Below are 21,656 nucleotides of genomic sequence, written 5' to 3' on the forward strand. Positions count from 1 at the left end.
TTTTCTGTTGGAATCCTTGGCAGAGAGCAAATGCATGGCAATTAAATATGGCATAATAATAGGAGACACTGTCCATACAGAGGAGTATCAGATTATTTTACAGGAAAAATGGGAAGATTAATAGAACAGGAGAAACAAAGGAATCGGGAGAATAGCCAGAACTATGGATTAATAACTAGAATTAGTCAAAAGCTGGAAGACTGCCTGAACCATACCTCAGCAAGGATCTGATCCAGAATTACTGTTGGCAGTCCCAATCACCCAAGTTCAAGAGAGATGAATCCTAAACTGCCAGGAGGCAGAGAATTGTACCTGGCACGGTCAGAGTACTGGAGAGTCTATCACATTGGCAGAAAACCAAGACAGCTTGGCCTAGCAGGACAAGGGTTGCACTATACTCTGTGTAAAACAAGAGTAATACCAGAGGGACAGAAAGATTCTGCAACAACCCTCCAGCAGCAGCAGTAAGGACCAAAAAACCTCCAGCTATTCGAGTCTTGATTTTATGAAGAGAACAAAAGCAGAGAAAAAAAGTGATCCTTAAGGTCCACTCCAGACCTACCTTGCTTTATTACCACACATCAGATGCGACCATCCTACCATCATCAACACTTCCTAGCACTTGGACTGGACCCAGGAGATAAATGCTATGGGAAGCTGAGCACAAACTAGGCGAAAGCAAGACCAGAGTTCAAAACCCTCATACAGTACTCTTACTTGAAAGTATGTACTCAGAAATTATCGCTCCCAGTCCATAACTTAAGACAGATCCTCTTCAGGAGCTTAACATTGGAATGGACACCAAAAGTACCCACTTGGCTCAATTCCAATTCATCCTGATTAAAATAACTCAGCCTCAGTTACCTGCAACTTCTTCATCTCCTACAGTCAAATTGGACTACAACAAAATGACTCGTCCATGTCTGAAGACTTAACAAACTTGAAGAACACCACAGAATACAGCAGCGTAATTCTACAAGCAACTCAGCAGGACTGCAAATGTGCCTCCACAAGCGTGGAGCAAAGGAAACACCTTTGTTTCCTTTACAATTTCAAATGAAGATATTATTACAAGGCACCCTGTTCCCACAGTTGTACCCAAGACATTTGGAAGATCACTTAAAGATATGCAAAGAGGGACGCAAGAAACAAATTCTCTCCTCTGACACAAGATTCCTTCGACACAGATTCACATTCCTGTGTGATACAGGACCTTCCTGGAATTGACACAAGACTCTGGAATGAACTTTTGCAGGAATTAATGATCATTACAAATCTCACTATGTTCTACCTAAATAGTTAGGCATATCTTATTTTCTGCCTGATTTGTGTTTTCTAATACAAAATCCTAGTTGCATGAATATTTCTAGAAAAAAATTGCACATTCCCACCTCTGTGAAAATACGATGAGAGAGGAGAGATGTAATGATCACACTGCTTGACTAGACCAGCAGAGGCATTACAATGATAAGGAAAGCATAACAGCATCCCTGAAATGGAAGAGGTAAATAGATTTACTAACAGCCGCAGTGAAATTTAATCTTTACCTCAAGAACACACAGAAGTTCTTCCACATATGCTCGTTCAGTCTCAATAAGTTCATTCATTACATGCCTGTAGACAAAGAATGACAATTAAGGCAGGTCTATTCACTTATGCAAAGTAATGAGGCAACATTAACTTTGTCTGTGTTTCTACTTTACTTCAGACAATAAAAGAACAATTTCCAGGTAATGGAAAACATGATGTTTCATAGATATTTCTGTCAACAGTTTATATATCCTTATTGAGAAGCACGTATTTTTAAAACATTTTAAAATTTTTGAAAATGTGTTTAAACGGCACAAAAGTAAAATCTAGCATTTTAAGTGCTGTAGTAAATGAATTGAAGCAGTGAAGCATTTTATCATTGTACATACAAGATCTGGTTATGCTGTGTTTGCAAGTATTGCAGGAGCTGGAGTTAGAGCTGCATAGGATTATCAAATACAGACTTAAAGTTACACCGGCCATTTTAAATTAGAGGCATTTAAGACACACTTTAAATATTATGATGCTGCTTTAAGTTTAATTTCCCTAATGGTCAAGCAAGCATGCTTCCCTCCAGCCCCCTCCCCTTGTCATTTTGTACGATTTAACACGTGGTTGTAACAGTGAAAAGACAGAAGTATCCAGTTTACAGGTAGAAATGCAAGCCCTGCTATACACACTGCAGGTGGTAATAAGTTATTTTTTGAATGTAAGTGATGCTGTTTAGTTTTTATATAAGAAAGTGATTTTTGGTAAGATTTATCAAAACAGGGACTAAAAAGAGTGAAATAAAAAGACAAAGTCTTCTGAAGCACAGAGACCAAAACCTCCGATAGATTTACAGGAGGCTTATTACGCAAAACTGTCATCTCTGAAATGAAAATATGTAGTTATCCTGCCATAGCATCACCTCGCTGCAGCAAAGCTGGGGTCTGGTACTACATAAACTATAAATAATGCTGCAGACAGACTGAGATATCTTCCTCTGTGTACAGAGCATATTCAATGCATTTCAAAAAGCACTGAGGCTTAATTCAGAGAAACATACTTGTCTTATCAAATCCTTAGCCAAACTCAGCCTTTGCTGGAACCAAGTCAGAGAAAAAGCATTTTTTGTTTATCAAAATATACTTACTGCCGTAACACAGCTAGGTTTTCTTCATCATCCATTGTAGATCCTCCTCTGCTTTGATGGAGTTCAGTCATTTCACTCTAAAGAAGAAAACAAACAAACAACAAAAAATCATCACAGCATCACAGATAGGGGGAAAACACTTTAAAATACAGAGCTCTGCACCCAGCTCTACTTGCATGCATTTCCACAGGAAAGACTGTACTCCATTAAAAATGAAGGCAGTTTGCAAGAACGCTGCAAAAAAATCCAAGTCAACCTGAAGGTCTTGAAGCACACAAGAACATTTAGACACAGGGAGTTTTCCATGAAAGGCCAGCTTAGAAAAGACCGTGGTTCAAGGCCCCTTTCCAGGAACACAACACCAGAGCATCAGCATAATCTTGGAGGCAACACTGGCCTTAGTCTGTTTTTCAAGCTAAAAATGAGGTACTGTGCTAACTTTCTGGTAACTTCCTAACTTGACACAGAAGTTCACTCTTAGAACTTCTACTGTAATGGTTGACCTAATTACGGCTTGCTGAAAAAAGTGAGAGGTTCTGCTTTCAATCCCCCCTTGAACTAACCCTTTGCTCCAACTGTTGTCCCTACTGGTCATGTGGTCCTGCCTTCCTCCTCGCATTGTCTTTTGCTGGACCTTGGCTGAGTTGATTCAACTCTCTAACCCAGTGGGAAACTACTTGTTTCTGTTGCTGCTGTCAGGTTACTTTCCTTGCCGGAGGCAGGGCAGGAAGACCATCCCCACTTGGGAATGGCAACCCATTAGGTCAGGTGAAGCTGTCTTGGAGCCAACGACAACTACCTCTTCACTTTCACCAGTTTTAAGAGTAGCCAATTACTACTGGCAAATAATAAATGCTTCCTGTTCATAGATTTTATATTTTGCTGCCCCTAACATTTTTCCTAATATAGGCAACTATTTACTTTACCTTCCCTTATACCCAGCCCAGCGACAAAGCAGCCTCTATTTAAACCAGATGACTGCTTCACCAGAATTACTTTGATAGGGGCAATACCATCACTTTTTCAGTGGAATTGCCTCATCCTTCTCGAGGTCCCTGAATATTCTGTTGTATTATGACTTTCTCAAGCAGTACATGCATGAAAAGCGCAAAGAAAAAAAAACTACCTTTCCTCTTCTGCAGTTTACTCTCCGAAGCACACTGCTTTCCGAGTTGGATACGTATTCTCTTTGAAGACCTAAGTATGTAAACCAGAATCAAACAGCAGTTAGAACTTGAGCAGATCTGACACAGATGTTTGTGCAACCACAAATTACAGCTGAAAGTTTCTTTAAGTTTCTCAGCATAGCACAAAAAATTAGTTACAGGCTACTACAGTTACTTACCTGGAGAGGTACAAGGAGATTTTACAAAGGCTTCAGGTCTTGGTGCAACTGGCTGAACAGGACGTGTCTGCTTAGCTGCCAGTTTCTTAAGACTTACTTGTCTCTTTTGAAACATTTCTTCCATACTTTCTTGCTTCTGAAAAACCTTTTGCACATGCTCCTACCGTTGCCACAGAAATAAAAATCCTTGTCAGAGACCTATCAACAAGCTACACTGCATTTACAGCACGTTGATCTGAAATTGCGATTGGTTTTAGACCACGTATAAAAGTATTACCCTACTCTTCACTCCTAACAAGGCATAATTTACAGTCAACTTAAAAATTGGAACATTACTTTATAAAACATTTTGTGTGCTTGCTGTAGAGAAACCAATGGGGTTCAGGTTTCAATTTAAAAAAAAAAAAAATAGGGAAAAGTTTTTTGACAGTGTCTCATGGTTCTGTCACATGAAGAGATCAACCAAGAGGAAAAGGGACATATTCTCAAGTACTAAAAAAAAGCAGTTACAAAGCAGAAGTCATACAAATATCAAGGACAGGCACATTTCTTGCTACATAAAAAAGATATTTCCAATACTCACTTGGGAGAATTTTTTTTAAAAGCAATCCTACTATCTGACAAATTGAAGTAGTTATTAAAAGGCTCTGAAGCCCCTGATGCTTATCCAAAGATATGACAGGACTAGCACCTCAGGTAGGGCAATGTGTTGGCTTTCCAGTTCCCCAGTATAACTCCTAGTATCAATTATTTAGCTTTATCAATGGCCATGCAAGAGAGCAATTCTAAAATTAACAAATGGACGCATAGATACACATAAATGTCTTCTGGTACCTTTAGGTCCTCATTGAGGATGTGTGCATACTCTCTGTAAATTTTATTCAACTCCTTGATTTTATTGCGTGCACCAGTGTCCAGGAATTTCTCGATCTCCTGTAATGCTGATTCTGCACCATCCTGAGACTGACACTTATCTACCGGCTGCGAAGCCAGCAAATAAATTCCTTCATCGCACCACTTCAGAGACTAGAAACAGAGAGAAGAACAGGATCAGAATGCACCGATGTCAGCATCAAACACTAAGAGGTCTAAACCATTTCATACTTCTACTTGTCATGTATTCAGCTATTTAAGGAGAAAACTTCTAGCACACCCAGATATTTTTACCTGCTGTTATGACAACTGCTTGACTGAGGTTTTAGCAAACAAGATGGGAAACAGAACCGTTCCATACAAAATTTACCTTTTCTAGTAAGCCATGCAGTTCTAGCGATTTGTTAAGAAGATTCCTCCTCCGTTCTGTCTCAGTAGTGAAGGCATCACAGAGATGATGAAGTTCACTGCATTTTGGAATAATGGAATCCACAGCATAATGATTGCTTTGAATAAAAGCATCACCCTCTGAGGCTAGCATTCTGGCTTTTGCTACAGTTTCCTAAGAAAGCAAGAGTTGATTTAGGTACATCTTTCCTTGGGTCAACATCAATGAAAAAAATTAAAAATTATACCATTTGTTTTTATGCAGTAAAATACACATGTTGATAAAGAATACATCTTTAGTTAACGGGTGCCTTGCTTAATAAATTGAAGTGATTTCCTGTCTTCCCAGATGCCCAAGAACTTTTAATGCCCCCTTCTTTACTGTATCAGAGTACTTCAGAAACATTAATGAGTTTAATCATATGCCTCCCTGTGAAGGAACCACTATTGTCTTTCTGTGCCTTAGTTAGTCAGCAGCATGTTTGTATGCGTACGTATGCAATTTGGAGTACAGCAGCAATAAGAACCCAAATTAAAAAATACCTAACACCGGCACCTCAGCCTCAAGAGCAATGACCTTACTTATAGAGCTATATATTATTGTGAAGCACAGATTATAATAAGGTTCCCTTTCTACATTGTTCAGTGTATGTTTCTGTTGGTCATCTTTTAACATATTGTACATTCAATACACAGCTTCCTCATTTCTGAGATTTAATGAAATAAGTGGCTTTAATGGGAATGGAAGTGGCCCCTTGATCACTAAGTACAGAACTCGGCTATGTAGACACTTCATGCTATTCTTCCATGAACTGATCACACCGACTTTGTGACTGGTCACTCTGCTCTTTATTGAGGGATGCCCAAGAACTGGGCTGCTCCAATGGTTAAAGACTTCATTCCAAATTCTTTCTGCATGTTACTTGAGACACTGATTCAGCTCAAGCTCTGCTCGTAAGACAGACTCAATAACCAAATACCGTTCCCCTCCACACATGCATCGTCATACTAGAAATTAAGGAGACTTCTAGAGTCCTTACACATGATTTTTCTTCAAAGTTGGCAAGATCTTTCAAAATATGCTCCACATGTGAACAGCTGTTTCCTACATCTGTGAAAGTAGACAGTCTCTCAGACACAATATCCAAAGCTGCTTTGACCTGAAATGAGACACAGCTATGTATCAATAAAGGTGATTCCACCTCTCTGGAGACCCACCAGTTAAATACCTATTTCCAGTCAGGTGACTCACATTATGGGGTTACTGGGGCACAGAGACAAATCACTTTTTTTTGTCAGCCTACCTTTACCCCCAATGCAAAATGAAAAGAAACATAAAGAAAAGGCAGTGAAGTAATCCTGTTTCCTGGTACTGGAAAAAGAAAAAAAAAAAAAGAAAAAAAAAAGAAAAAAAAAAGAAAAAAAAAAGAAAAAAAAGAAAAGAAAAAAGAAAAAAGAAAAAAGAAAAAAGAAAAAAGAAAAAAGAAAAAAGAAAAAAGAAAAAAGAAAAAAGAAAAAAGAAAAAAGAAAAAAGAAAAAAGAAAAAAGAAAAAAGAAAAAAGAAAAAAGAAAAAAGAAAAAGAAAAAGAAAAAGAAAAAGAAGAAAAAAGAAAAAAGAAAAAAGAAAAAAGAAAAAAGAAAAAAGAAAAAAGAAAAAAGAAAAAAGAAAAAAGAAAAAAGAAAAAAGAAAAAAGAAAAAAGAAAAAAGAAAAAAGAAAAAAGAAAAAAGAAAAAAGAAAAAAGAAAAAAGAAAAAAGAAAAAAGAAAAAAGAAAAAAAAGAAAAAAGAAAAAAGAAAAAAAAGAAAAAAGAAAAAAGAAAAAAGAAAAAAGAAAAAAGAAAAAAGAAAAAAGAAAAAAGAAAAAAGAAAAAAAGGAAAAAAGAGAAAAAAAAAAAGAAAAAAAAAGAAAAAAGAAGGAAAACTAATGCTCAGGAAACATTTATGATCTTGCTTTTACCAGATGACAATACTACAAAGCAACATACAAACAGAAAAATGTGAGGGAGAGGTCCTCACCCTAACAATTGATTGAGACACAGACAGACAGACACACACTTGTCAGTGGGTTTCTAAGCATTGCTCCCATAGAGACACAGGAGCCATGCTCTGAGATCAGCTACACCAGCGTAAAGAGACTGTAGGTGCCATCAAGCATATGAGTTAAACTAACATGAGATCAGAAACTGGCTGTAAAAATTGTAGTTCAGCCTCCACCCAGCTTCTAACACTGTGGTTGCAACTTCCCACCCACGGTGTTGGAGAGTGTTTTATAAAATTTCAGCCAGAATGTTTAGGTAAGTCTTGGTTCCATAAAAGGGCCTATTGGCAAGATGAAAGCATTGCAGCCAGCATATTATGCTTCTGTGGTGGTGAACAGGTTTCAAAGGAGTTTTTGAATGCTTCTACACTGCTGGGTCCATGGAAAAAAAATCATAAGACTGCAGAAGAGAAGCTATTATGTCTCTATAGGCAAGTATTCAAGGTAGTAAAGATAGCAGTATGTCAAGTAAGGACACGTACAAGAAAAAGGTTGGAGAAAGCTTTCAAGCACACACAAGAGCTGCAAAAGCAAGAGGGGGAAATATTTTCTTCTGAATAATTTCTATATTACCAAATATTGACTGCCACCAAGAAGTTCTCACCTCTCTGAAATTCTGTTCAAAATTCCGAAGGCGCAGACATTGCTCAAGTTTTTGCTGATGCTTAATCCAGAACTCATCAAAAGCAGTCTCTGTTTCATGTAATTGAGCCAGAAGCCTTTTCAAAAAACCAGAAATACCGTAAGAATGATGGGTGCAACCTTCAAGGGACAATACAATCTTCCACAGTAAACAAAAAGCCTCCCCAAAGCAATACTTTCCAGAAAAAATAAACTGGATACAGGAAAGTTTTTTGAGTATTGCACAGAATTGTTTCCTAGAATAACATTGATGTAAAACTGAAACCCAACACAAACATTAAGTTCTGAAAAATTGGCAAGTGCTGATTTGAAGCTAGCTGCTGCATATACTACTTCTCAGCTCTGGCCTGGGGACACGGGGACAGCAAACATAAACAAAACATGCAAATGTGTGTGGGCTAGGACCCAGAGGAACCCAAGCCTTGGGCTATAAGGGAAAATGAAGGTAAAAATTTGTACTGCTGTGACCAGCCAGCTGCCCTTACATTTCATTCCTTGGAGCAAGGCTCATAATAAACCTGAAGGTCATTGCTGCTCCTCTTCTGAGCAGAGTTACTACTTAAATGTCACAGGCAAGTGTGCAGCAGTACTATGATGAAAAGAGCCGCCTTCAATTTTAATTTTGGCTAATGCCTTAAAACTTTTACTTTTCAACTTATCTTCCAATATTGCATTTGACAGTATGGTATCCCATGGACTTATTACAGGGCGCTTTGCTGTACTTAGGCTACATCCAGGGAATTTTAATGAACTTTTGTCTTCAATAGGACAGAAATGAACCCTGAATTTACAAGTTAAAACTGATTAGAAAAAAGGTGGACACACACACAGAGTTTGTTCCAACTTCTGTCAGATACTGTATCAAGTGGGAACGTTTTGGATAAATTAGCAACCCCCACCCCGATTGTCCTTAGGATAGCTGATAGCAACAACGACCAAAAAAAGTGACTTCTGCCAAGCTTTGTGGATTGGAATGGACAGCTATTTGGAAAGAAAAGTCAGCCCGAGTGTCACAGAAACACAGAATGACAGACAAAAAAAGAATGCAGAATACTGCCTGGGGGAAATGAGCTATGCTTTCATAGCTTTGTGCAGATTTACATCTGTGCTATGGTGATATAATGTCTTCAAACCTGGCAGTAATTTAAGGGGGGGGGGGTGGGTGGGGAGCAATGGAAAACAACATCTATTACTTATATGCCCAAAGGAAGCATATAGGAAGTTTCTGCATGTTTCAAGTTTCAAGAGCAGTGTACTCCCTAGTAGCCCTTTAAAGGCCACTAACGACATTGATAAGATATCAGCAATGTTAGAAGTTCCTTTGGGCAGGTTTAAAGAAAAAGAAACCTCCCACTTCAATTCAAAAGGACTCAACGAAAGTGGACAAATCTACTGAAAAGATGGGATATATCACTCCTGTCTTCCCCTCCTGCTTTCCCAACAGCAGCAAAATTTCCTTGGATTGTACTGCAGTCTCTAAACAAAGCATCAATATTCTTTAAAATAAGGAAATGCTGCTCAACTACATAGTCCAAATCTGAAAAAAGGACAAAAAGAACAGTGTTACTTTGTTGGCACTGGAACTCAAACCCCATCCCCTATTTCCTTATAGCCAGGTGACCCAGTAATGGACATCAGGGGTTTACTTTGCTCAGGACAGTTCTGACAAACGAGGAGTTTTTTCTGAAAGTATGTTTTATACATTCACATTGTTAACATTTGCTTATTTGCTAAGCATGCATATGGAACTAAGTAAAAGAGCTGGGGAGGGATCAAAAAAACACAGAAAAGCAGCATGTTCAGTATTTCACTCCTCTCACCTTTCTACCGTTGTTTGATTGTCTAGCTGATCTTGATTCAGTTTGTATTCAGGATTCTCAGTAACTGGTTTTGTAATACTTTCAAGGATATCATCTCCCTGTTCTACTGCTAACCTGATATCCTCCTACAAAACAAAACAAAAACCCCACACACTGTAGTTGTGCACTGTTGGTTGTTTTTTTTTTTTTTTTTAAGCAGACTTCATAAGGCACCAAACTAGAAAAAGGATTTTGTTTTAGTAGCAATAGAGCAAGGACAGTTTGATTAAAAGCAGCATTTGACAACAAATACAGACAGTAAATGCTAAATGTCAGCTTTCTCTCCATTTACCGTCTTAAGATCCCAGTGTAACCAGGTTGAATTTTCATGATAGATAGCCTTCTAGTATGTCCTTAGGCTACAAACATCCCAAAAATTTTAGATGTACAGTTTTAAAACCCCCAAATAGTTGTCATTTAAGCTGATTTGAAAGAACATTTATCCATTCTTCAAAAGGTCATATATTTTCATATGCATGCAAATACAATCAAATTACTTGTTGCAAACCAACCTAGAAGGTTAAACACACCACTACTTACAAAGGAATTTCTGTTTCCACATACAAATCATTATGCATTTGTATATACGTAAACTTACCCTCAAGAAATGTCATTTTTGACATCAAACCAAGCAAAATAAGTTCAATAAGATTTCAATGTTTCACATTGTTACTGTCTATTAACATCCTCCAGATTTTCTATTAGCATTAGTAGCTATAAATTACAACATAGTTTAACTAGAAGACAGCATCTTTAAAAAAATTACATACCTTCATTTTGTCCTTCTTTTCTGTGTGTGTTGCAAGAAGGGAGCTGGTTGATTGCACATCATTCGGTAGTTCTGTTTCAGCCAGCTCAGTCCCAAAGGACTGAAGAATCTGAGCTGTTTGCTTAACCTTTTGGGCGAAACCTTCTATAGCCTTTTAGAATAAAAACCATTAAAGATGTTTCATGCTCATCACATGCATATGTACAAACAGACACATACACACAAAATATAACTCTCAAAACAAACCCCAGCAGATGAATTACAAGACTGAAAAATGGTCAAAGTATAATTTTGCAAGCAACAGATACCGTCACCATTAATTCCTTAATTGTATATTTTTCCTAGGCTCGAATCAGGTGTATCTTCCTCATATTTTTATAATCTGGAGTTATTTTACAACTTGAGCTTTTTCTTTCTCGTAGCAAAAACAATAAACCTCAACACAATAATACACTGTAGTTCCTTTGCTCCAAGCGTTCAGAAAACCACTCCCAAATTATTACTCATATTATTTCTCTAAGATGACTAAGTACCATTGGGAACATCTTCTCACTCTGAGCAAGTCAACTTGCATCACTTGAAATCTGTTTTATAAATGACAGGGTATAAAACAGAAGGGTTCATTAAACTGGAAAGTTAAAACAAAAACTAAGACTTACAGTGCGACGGGACAGCCATCTGTTATGGCAGTAATCCAGGGTGCCACCAAGATCTTCTGTTAATTGTGTTTTATCAATGTAACCCTGCAGTTCTGATACTGAGCCCAGCATTATGATCTGCAGCAGCAAAGAAAAAAGTGAATGTGATCAGTGGCGAGAAGTCCCTTGTTAAGGATTCTAAGCCCCATCCTTCAGCCTCTGATAGAGAAAGTTCAGTTTAATACAGAAGCAAGTCATGAAACTATTTCCTTTGGGTACAGAAAAACAAACTTAACAGTTGTTTCAGTTGAAGATGATATAAATAACGGCATATGAGCACAAGCACCAGGCACATTAAAAAAAAAAGCTTACGGATTATACAACATAAATTACACCATCAGGTTTTTTTAACCTTAGAAAATAGCCATGTATGGTTTATCAAGAGCAACATTCATTTCTTGTTCATTTTCCCTTGTTATCCTGGGTCTGTGGGAGAGAGTGATAGTATCTCCATGGATTTGGCATGTAAGGACTGGTTCCCCAAAATAAATGAAGGATGGGGGACAGGTATCTTAACTTAAAGACCATCCTTCACCCTGGAAATTTACATCTGATAAGTAAAATAACTTTTATATCTTTAGCTCACATAATTTCAAAGTTTATTTTACAATATAAATGCTGTACATTTACAAACAAAAGTATAATCAGTGGGTTTACTGGTGATCTACCAACAGGCATCAGTTGTATGTTTGCTCAAATGATAGAAACTATAGTATTTGTCCATGGGAAATGCATTTGCCTCAAAATTCACGTACTGTTTCAAGAATAAGCCATCATGAATTAGCCAAAATTGCTGGAGCTGCCTTTAAGCATGGCTTTTTGTTGGGATTTTTTTGGTCCTCATTGGTTACATTAAGTACTTGAACAGATTCCTGATAGTAAAGTGAAAACAGAGGACTACTTACAGGTACTTTCATTTTAAACTCATCTTTGTTGAATTTGAAAGCAATGTCCGAGAGAGCTCGATGAAAAAATCCTGTTGGGCGCAGAACGAGGACTAGTTGCAGGTTTCCCGGGAAAGATGCCTGCAAAACAAGTTTAGTCTGTTATTTTCTGTGTCTCAGCTCCAGAAAAATATTTTTGGAAAAGGAGAAGCCCCTGAAAACCACAAACTAACCATATCAAAGGCCTTCCATCATGGAGCGACCAATTATAAACTTGCAAGGCTTGCACAAAGAGCTTCATTCAAAGAGACATTTACTCATCTTTGGAAACAGGAATCTATTCTCCTGGAATCAAATTTTTCAGGGGTGGCTTGTACTGCTCTTCAGCCAAGATTACATCCTAGCCAAGGAGGCTAATGAAAAAACAATGGTGGCTTAATACTTTTTTAACAGCAGTACTTTCACGGTTACCTTATCTTCTCTTTAATAGAGGGTGCCAAGAGAAACCTCCGTTATTGTCTCAACACCTAACAACACATTTTAATTTGCGCATATACTACCTTGCCAGTTGCCTACACAAACTATTGCCACCGAGACTGAATTTCTCAGGCAGTAGCTTAGAAATAATCTTTAATTTTGCAGACAAAAATAAAAATCAAACATCATAACTCCCAGCTGTGTTTTTTTTCATCATCTTCCAACTAGTAGTCTGATGGATGTTTCCCAGTTCTACAAGTGATAGGGGGAAAACAGAAGAGGAGAAGGAAAGCAAAGAAATAGCATTAAATTACTAAAAATCAACCTCTGCTGTGGCAGAAGTTTGCACACTTGGCATTTAGCCATTCTTGAAATCATGCAAGCCTTCTCCCCTATTCAGTATTTCCACTGTAGGGAGACAGTGAAGCTCACTAAAGAAATGATCATTATAATGATTAAGTATGCAATTTTCTTCATTATACTGTTGGAAATTATGTCACATTTCTAGCAAATTGAATTACTACCAACAAAAAAAAGCCAACCAAAAACCAAATACTGACTGAAGGAGCTGTTATGCTATGCTCTGTTTCCATGCCTAGTGAAACTTAGTATCTGGAAGGTTGGAGAGTGGTTTAATATTCATTTTGAGGTTTCCAAGGGTTCCAGGTATTTAGCATTGGAAATGACAAACTTTTAAAGAGAAAAGTACTTAAAAACTTTTCTGGAAGACTTCAGATCCATTGTGGTTCCCCAGATATTCAGTATACAACTGAGATCTCAATTTGATTGAGGAACCTTTAAGACTGGAGCTTCACAATCTGCCTCCACTTCAGCGATGTCCACACATTTTCTAGAAAGCACGGTGGTTCAGTCCCAAAGGATCTGTCTGAGGGCTGGGAACAGAATCCAGGTAATTCTGAGTGCCCACACCAGCTCCTCATCCTTGCACTGTAAACAATCTGTCTCTGTGTAATAGTACATCCTGTGCATTTACTAATCCACAGTTATCAGAGAAAAAACTTTTTATAGAAAATTCCTGACTGTATTCAGAAGAAAAAGTGAAGAAAAGATGATTTTTTTACCATTTTTCCCCGAACTATTGTACCAAGGACAACCACAAATTTATTTAAGAAAACTATTTAACTCTTACTAAGAAACATTGCAAGAATGGACAAAAGGATTTTTTAATTAAATCTCCTGAATAATCTTTTTAGAATGATAGCCCTGTAGTCTATTCATTTCACACACTCAATAGACACGTGTCAATTTATTTTGTGCCAGCAGCGTTCAGAGTCTGAGCTGTTAATTTTCACCTTCAACTTAAAAAATGTGAAGTTTATTCAATGGCAATGCCAACATTTCAGAAGAAAAAGCTCCAAAAAGAAATATCTTTTAGATAATACATTTTAAAAAAAAACATAAGGGGTCTTCATGTGAGATATTTGCCCCACCACATGACATCCAGACATACTGTCTTTGGCAGTGCATGTTTGCAACCCATTTAGCCTTACCCAGAATACTGGGAAATGCCTATCCTCTTAGCTCCAAGCTGAATAGATGTATTAGAAATACACAATAGCATGAAAGCATATGAAGTGTAAAGACACCAAACAATAAAAGTAAATTTAAATTACATGTATGAGTAATAAATTTCTTCATTCTAACTTTAAATTCTCACTTTTACACTTTGTGACTGTAGTCTAGATTTTTACTCCAGAATTTCATAGACAATATGATGAAAGGGACCTGGGGGTGCTGGTGGACAACAAGGTGGACATGAGTCCGCACCGCGCTGCTGTGGCAACCAAGGCAAATGGGATCCTGGGCTGCATCCGCAGGGGCATAACTAGCAGAGATAGAGACGGGACCATCCCACTCTACTGACCGCTTGTCCAGCCACACCTGGAGTACCGTGTCCAGTTCTGGTCCCCACAGCTCAAGAAAGACGCGGACAGACTGGAGAGGGTCCAAAGGAGGACCACAAAGACGACCAAAGGGCTGGAGAACCTGCTCAGTGAGGAAAGACTGAAGGAGTTAGGTCTCTTCTCCATGGCGAAGAGAAGGCTCGGGGACACCTCAGCACAGTATTCCAGCTGCCACTTAAAGGGTGGCTGCAAAGAGGACAGAGATTCTCCCTTCACGAGTTGCCGTGTGGAGAGGACAACGGGCAATGGCTACAAGCCACACCGGGAAAGTTTTCACCTTGATAGAAGAAATAAATTTTTTTACAGTGAGAACAATCATTCACTGGAACTACCACGTCCCTGGGGAGGTTGAGTCCCCATCACTGGAGGCTTTCAAGATGACATTGGACAGGGTGCTAGATAATCTCATCGAGGCTCCCTTTCCTCACAAAAGGTTGGGCCAGATGATCTTTCAAGGTCCCTCCCAACCCGAGTCATTATTCTGTGTTTCTATGATATTTAGGCTATTACTGAAGCAAACAGTAGTAGCCAAATGCAATGCAATAGTAAATTTTTCTAAACTGTATATTAGCTCTTATGAAATACAGAGTTTAATTGCATGACCAAATTAAGTACTGTATCTCATTAGTTTTCAATTCAAAGAAAACAGACAGAGAATACACATTACAATTATTCTCCATCTCAGCACGTCTACCCAAACCGATGCTGTTGAAGTCACTACAGTCTTGTATCACTTTAACTCCCATTCACGGCTTGCCAGAAGTTTTCCCCCTCTCTCAACAAAAGCTCAAATTACTCTAACTTTGTCTACAATACCATTCTAGCCTCCGCTAGTCTGTCTCCTATGCCTCCCATTTGGTTTTATTTATATTCAAAGAAACCCAAGTCTTAAAAAATGATGCCTCCTCTGCTTGTTGTAGCCAGGAGTCAAATCTGCAAATTGATCTTTGTGAAACAACAAGAAAAGGGAGGATTGCTACAGTAAACAATGTTGGACCCGTGCCAGCTATTCCAGTTTATCTGAGCTTATATCTGCACTGCCCAAATATTACTGTTTTCCTAACTTTCTTTTTTTTCCCTAAAGCCCTGGTGACTTGCAGAGACAATGATATGATGCAAGAGACACTCCTTAGATGCGTGTGAACTTCATCAACCAGTCAACTTCACCCTGAACATGAGAGAACAACAATAACAAAAAATCTCCATTCCAGTCCAGCAGCATATTTGTTTGAAGCCATTCTATGCTAAGCAGACAGAGCAAACAATGACTTCTCAATAATGTGCCAAATGTTAAGCACAAAAATAAATATTCATGTATGTTTAGCAGTGCCATGAAATAAAGTGCCTTCAAGGACTGTTTCAGTGAAGTCAATGAACATCACTGAGACTTGAAGAAGGGTTTGTGTGCTTGAAAACTGCTTTTTCAGAAGTGTCTTTCTTTACTATATTAATATTAACTGCTCCTCCAACATCTAGTCTCAAATATTGCACTGTAACTCATTTAATACCTATGCAAAAGAGACCAGGGGTCATGTTTTTGGTATCCTCAACAAAAATTAGGGTAGATTCTATTCTATTCTAGCCCAACCCATATATTCCTTCCATCTCACTTGCATCAGTACTGGCACTTGTTTGATACTTCATGACAGCCATGGGATTAGTTTTCTATCTGCTTATCTCCTTCACATCCCCATCCAGTCAGGTCAGTGCCAATTCCAGAGATACAGAAAGAGATGTAGATGTGCATGTAGTTATCAGCTTTGAAATAAATCTGACCAAACCAGGGATTTATATACAGCACAGCCCTTAAATCAAAGCTTTCCCACACACAGAGATCTTTGCTGCCCTACAAATACCCTGAACAAAGAACATGGGAGGAACCTTCACTGGCTGGACAAAACAGGAGCTACCTTAAATCCTCCAGGAAAACAGTCAATAAATACTCAGGAGCAGGCTGACCTGCCCGCTTTCAGGCCTCCGTTTCTCAGGGATGGGAAGCTTTCCACTGCATGTTCCAGGCCTCTGGAAAGGGGGAACCTACAGAGACTGAACCCAGCTGGGTTTGGGCAAAATGTAAAATTAAGTTAGTTGCATATAATGTTAATTATCACTTTCCTCCACAGAATATTAATGAGAGAGAGGCTGTCTGTAGCACCAGTACTGACCCTGAAGTTAAGCAGCTGCTAACAGGGGGATATAAGGAGAGGCAGGCCATCTCACGAATGAAGATGACACGATGCTGAATGGCTAGTAAGGAACCACAAAAGCTGAGCAGGAAACAACCCCTGCCTGATGCTCGGGAAGGGGCTGTAGCAGCTCGTTTGCGGGGAAGGAATGACAGCGTTTCCCCAAAGACAGGTACTGAGATTCTTCTTCTCTTCAGTTTCCGCTGTGTAACGTGGTCTTGCTCTGTTGGTGCCAACAGGGAGCTATTTAAGTCACTCAACAATTTCACCTGCACTAGCCAGGCACAGCAACAATCCCACGCACTCCTGCCTGACAGTAACTGTACGGCATATATGCACTATAGGCTATTGGGCAGATGGCATTTTCAAAGGGGAAATATGACATACTTTACAATAGTCACGATATTCACTGGGACAGGATGCAGTGCTGCCAGGCTGCGCTCCCTGGAAGAGGCAGCGCAGGAGCAGAGCAGTGGCTGGGGTCTACAACCAGGAGCCAGTCACTACAGCTTTCAGCAGTGAATACCCAAAGGTGAGCTTTTGGAAAAGAAAACCAACACCTTTGAGTTTTTATATCTCAGGTTTCCTCCTAGGCCTTATTTAGTATACAAAGGAATTATGTAGATAAATATGTATACCTTTTAGACAGAGATGCACTTAAAATAAAGTTGCAGTCTGCTGTTCAGTCCCACAGAGCAATTCACTCAGCTGCCCCAGTGCTCAGAAGTCTTTTATACTCCTACACAGCACAGGAAAGTTGTTCTGATAAACAGTGAACCTACAACCCCTTTTCTTTCACTTCCCAGGTAAACAGCCAGCTTTCAGAAATACCTGAACCATGCGAGCAATCAAAGAGCTAACACTTGACTCAGTTTTAGTAGTTCTGTCTTAAAATACTTGGAAAAACACTATTTTTCATTTTATGAAGAGCTTCAATATACCCACACTACCAAACTCTGTGGTGGTGTTTTCCCTTCTGCACTTACTAGTATGCCGTAAGCCACAGGGCGCTTCTTTCCAAAATACCTCTGTACAGAAAGGAGCCAATAAGTACCTTTTTTTCTTTTTTTCCCCCCAAAGACTGTTTATTCCTGGCTAGAACGAAGTCTCTTACACAGGCTTCTTGTCAAGAAAGAATCTTGAATTAAATCAATTCATAAAAGGAGCAATTTGAAATCTAGTTTTAAAAACATTGAGCTGTTTTACATTAGATCTGGGTTTAATGCTTGTGATGTTATGATCCTGTTTTCAGAGTTTAAGTGATTCACTTCTCTCTTTCTACATATTAAAAAAACATGTAATAAAAAGGAAAAATGGCTGACTACACAAGGATAACTGCAAAAGTGCCTGCACGTGTAATATTCTCAAAACATCCAAAGCAATAAGACAAAACCGTACAGCATCTCAAAATAACCTTTTTAGTTTATCATTTACTGGAATCATTCGTAACAATAGCCACAGAATTAATAAGAATACCGTTCTGGCTTCATCATACTGTCAAGCTGTTCTTTTGAATCCAAGTGAAAATTAGAAACATAACTAGGGGCTGAAAGAAGGGCCGTTTTTTCAAACTTAACCCATACAAATTGTTAAGTGTCATTACAGCTTTCAGGACACAATGCAAAGAGTTAGCTAGAAATTGGGCTAGTGGGAAATACCTATCCATAACATGGAGCATCACTTACTAAATGCATCTTTTCTCCATCAACAACTCACTAAGAAACTCGACGTCTCTCTACAAACCAGGCCAAAGAACTCAAGGTTGGATTACTGTAATTCACTGTTTCACACCTTGGATGTAAAACCAACAATAAGACTCCAGATGGCACAAAAACGGGACTGCCTGGCTCCTGCAAGTTTAGGCTGGTATTAGCACTCCAGTCTCTCCACTGGCTTTTGGTCTCCTCCTGCCAGCTAAAGGTCTTGGCCCTCATCTTCAAAGCAATTAATGGGCTAAGCCTCTGTTACAGTGAAGACTGCATTTTGATTTATGAAGAGCTAAGAAAAACAGTGGTCTGGACCATGCAGTCCAAAACAGAAGGCATGAAACTTGCATGCAATGCATCCTTAGTCAAAGGTGGCAAATCGCGAAGCAAACTTCTGCAGGAAGTTGGATAAAACCCAACTCTTGTCACATTTAGAAAGGGCTGCAAAGTTTCACAGCTGAGTAAAACTTTCTCACTACCACCTGAGTGACCTCCATACCAGCTGCTTCCTCAAAAGCAGTTGCCCATACATATGTAATTCACTAAGCACCAAGTTTAAGGAAATTTATTTTCTCTGGACTTTCAATATGAGGCTGATGGATGGCTGTGGTGGAACTTTTAATGATGTTGAGTGCAGGGTTTTTTTGTCTAAAACGCGGAGTTCACACTTCAACCTTTCTCTCAAGATGGAGGAAGACAAGGATGACAGGACAACAGAGACAAAGACAACGTAATGACATAGTTTCGGTTCTTTAAGAAAACACACTGGAACTACAAACAAAGCAGTGTGAAAACTCAAAACACATTGATTAATAATGTGCCTTGCTCCTACAACTGTGGATTGAATATTGCTTGTTTGGGTATGATAACACTAGGAGAGAAAAGAAAAAAAAAAGCGTCATTTTTGACTGCATGCAAAGGCAAAGGGGATCAATTTGTCTGGTGTTTGCCATTCACCCAACTTCAGCTGGGACAATACGGAGCTGTTTTACCAAGCTACGTGACTGCTCCTCCTTGCACCGCCATTCAGGAACCATGCCTTATTTCCACGAGCCTACCCACTTGCTCAGCCACAGGAGCTAAAAAGTTCAGCAAGGTCTTGTGTGTCTCTGTATATCATGTTTACCTGAAACCTGGACACTATAATATAAATTTAGAAGAATCTCAGCAGCTGACAGGGAAAAAAAAAAATCTGTTTCTTCAAACAACAATGCAGTAAGTGAACAATTTGTGACAGCTAACTTTGGTATTTTTCTTGTAAAACCTTTCAGTTTTCTACAGCCTCTCTAAGAACATGAAAATTTACTGCCAAGACTTCACACTTAACAACATGAAGCTTGGCTTTTGGCGTCTTTACCAGAACTCCACCTCTTAGCCTGGCTATCCCAGTAGGCCAGATTCATCCTAGTGACTCAACAGTAGGGGTGAATTCTGTCCAACTTACAGCCATCTAAAAGCTAAGCTTCTGAACAGTCAACAGTATCTCTAGGTTATCCATCCCACCTACCTCGGATAGGATGAGTCACCCTCCAAACATGGGCCATTCTTGACTGCACTAGGCTACTAACTTCACTTCAGCTAAATCAGGGGAAAAATAAAAAAAATAATCTTGTTTGCAGTGTCTCTTAAGCCACAGGGTCTGCAGTCTTGCACTGGCTAAGGACAACCTACTGGGCTGCCTGCCCACTGCAACTTTGTCAAGTAGAGTATAACAATACCAAAGCCTGCGTAACTGGGCACGTGCTTGCCACAATCTGACACATCCCAGGAAAAGAAGGACCATTTTTCAGCCCAGTGCCTCTGGCTTTGGTTTCAGTTCTGCTGCCGCTGCATGTGCTTTAGCAGTAGTCATCCTGGGTAAATGGTGCAGCCACTGCCCTGCCATTATGTCTGCAAAAATAGGTTTACCTCGTCTTTGCTGCCTTGACTGTCTATAGGAACCTTAAAGGATCAGCATGAAATCCAGATTCAGCTTGTCATTGCTTATTTTCTGTCCCAGGAAAGAAAATTATCCCTAACAGCAAAGAAGAAAAGATGAAGCCTAGAAATTTTTCATAATGTAGAAAGATTTTCCACATTAATTTCAGCCTGAAACAAAAATTCTTTCTTCTTTAGTTTTGTTTTAAAACATACTTCCAACACCCACTAGTACAAGCCAAATATTTGTGTGTGAAGAGTCTTGAAAATAAAATAATAATAATAAAAAAAAATACATGCTAGTATGAATTTCTGACTAGCAGCTGCTCAGTGCCTGCGAATATATTTCCTATGGTTGTCGGGATATTAGTGATGGGCAGATGCTCCAGCCAGGATATTCCTGTTGGGCAGTGCTCCAGCCACAGCACCCTGTGCTGGCATCTCCGATTTGACAAATCAAGAGGGTCAACCTCCTCAGGACAATTAGAGAAAAATATCAGGAATAACGGCAGGGAGGACACTGCAGGAACTACAACAAATGAGCCAATAGCCCAAACTCTCTTCTCAAATAACATGAGACTCATATCCTCACACACAGCAATAAGCTTTAGCAATCAAAACTGCTAGACATACCAGGCTTTCAGACATAAGGTTCAATCTGGACAGCCCAAATGACACTCAGACGCTTCATTACCATTCAAAGACAACTCTGACTGTTAGGAAAACCAAACAAGTAGAAGTTAAGCCTCCAGTTACCCTTAAGCCATTTAAAAAAATCTTTGTCCATCAACAGGACCTAGAGAAATCCTCACGACTTTGGCACAACATATGTATCATGTATATCTGACCTTGTTTTTTTAAGCAACAAACAGCAGAAATTAGAGTTCATTTATGGCAAGTATTATAGCAAACAAATGGTAAACAACAGCAAACAATGATTTTTCACTATTTATTTTTTTGGAATAGAAATATAAAATTCCAAAGTGTTCAGGGATGATGTGACTATTGCTGACGCCCAAGAGGAGGACTGCCACATACATCCACAGATGCAATACAAAGCCAAAGCTGAGTCAGTTCAATGAAAGAAACAAATATAAGAAAAAGATCATGCCTCTAACAGATTAGACTTCAGCTAGGAAGCATGATTTCTCTTTTAAATAAAGCTCACAGAAGAAGAAGAAGAGAAGAAAAAAGGAAAATAACCCATCATCAACAGCACTGCAACCCACAGTGCTCCCTGCACTTAACACCCTTCTCCAGGCAAAGCCCTGAGGCACCAACACCA

At 38.9% G+C, this 21,656-nt stretch overlaps 1 protein-coding gene across 19 annotated transcripts in view; it reads right to left on the reverse strand.

Moving 5' to 3' along the window:
* The window catches only part of MCF2L (MCF.2 cell line derived transforming sequence like), a 160,016-nt gene that overhangs the window by 19,052 nt on the left and 119,308 nt on the right, over positions 1-21,656 (reverse strand). For all 19 annotated transcript variants that reach the window (XR_008232952.1, XR_008232953.1, XR_008232954.1 and 16 more), the window contains 12 exons: positions 12,182-12,301; positions 11,238-11,354; positions 10,580-10,729; positions 9,771-9,895; positions 7,913-8,027; positions 6,311-6,430; positions 5,254-5,445; positions 4,845-5,036; positions 4,011-4,170; positions 3,792-3,862; positions 2,666-2,742; positions 1,548-1,614 (listed from right to left, as the gene is read on the reverse strand). Coding sequence is in view for 14 of the 19 variants with exons in the window: in XM_052773697.1 (XP_052629657.1) it covers positions 1,548-1,614; positions 2,666-2,742; positions 3,792-3,862; positions 4,011-4,170; positions 4,845-5,036; positions 5,254-5,445; positions 6,311-6,430; positions 7,913-8,027; positions 9,771-9,895; positions 10,580-10,729; positions 11,238-11,354; positions 12,182-12,301 (1,506 nt within the window). In the remaining 5 variants the exon portion in view is untranslated. The remainder of the gene's footprint in view (positions 1-1,547; positions 1,615-2,665; positions 2,743-3,791; positions 3,863-4,010; positions 4,171-4,844; positions 5,037-5,253; positions 5,446-6,310; positions 6,431-7,912; positions 8,028-9,770; positions 9,896-10,579; positions 10,730-11,237; positions 11,355-12,181; positions 12,302-21,656) is intronic.

The sequence above is a fragment of the Harpia harpyja genome, chromosome 22 (assembly GCF_026419915.1).
Source record: "Harpia harpyja isolate bHarHar1 chromosome 22, bHarHar1 primary haplotype, whole genome shotgun sequence".
Classification (NCBI taxonomy): domain Eukaryota; kingdom Metazoa; phylum Chordata; class Aves; order Accipitriformes; family Accipitridae; genus Harpia; species Harpia harpyja.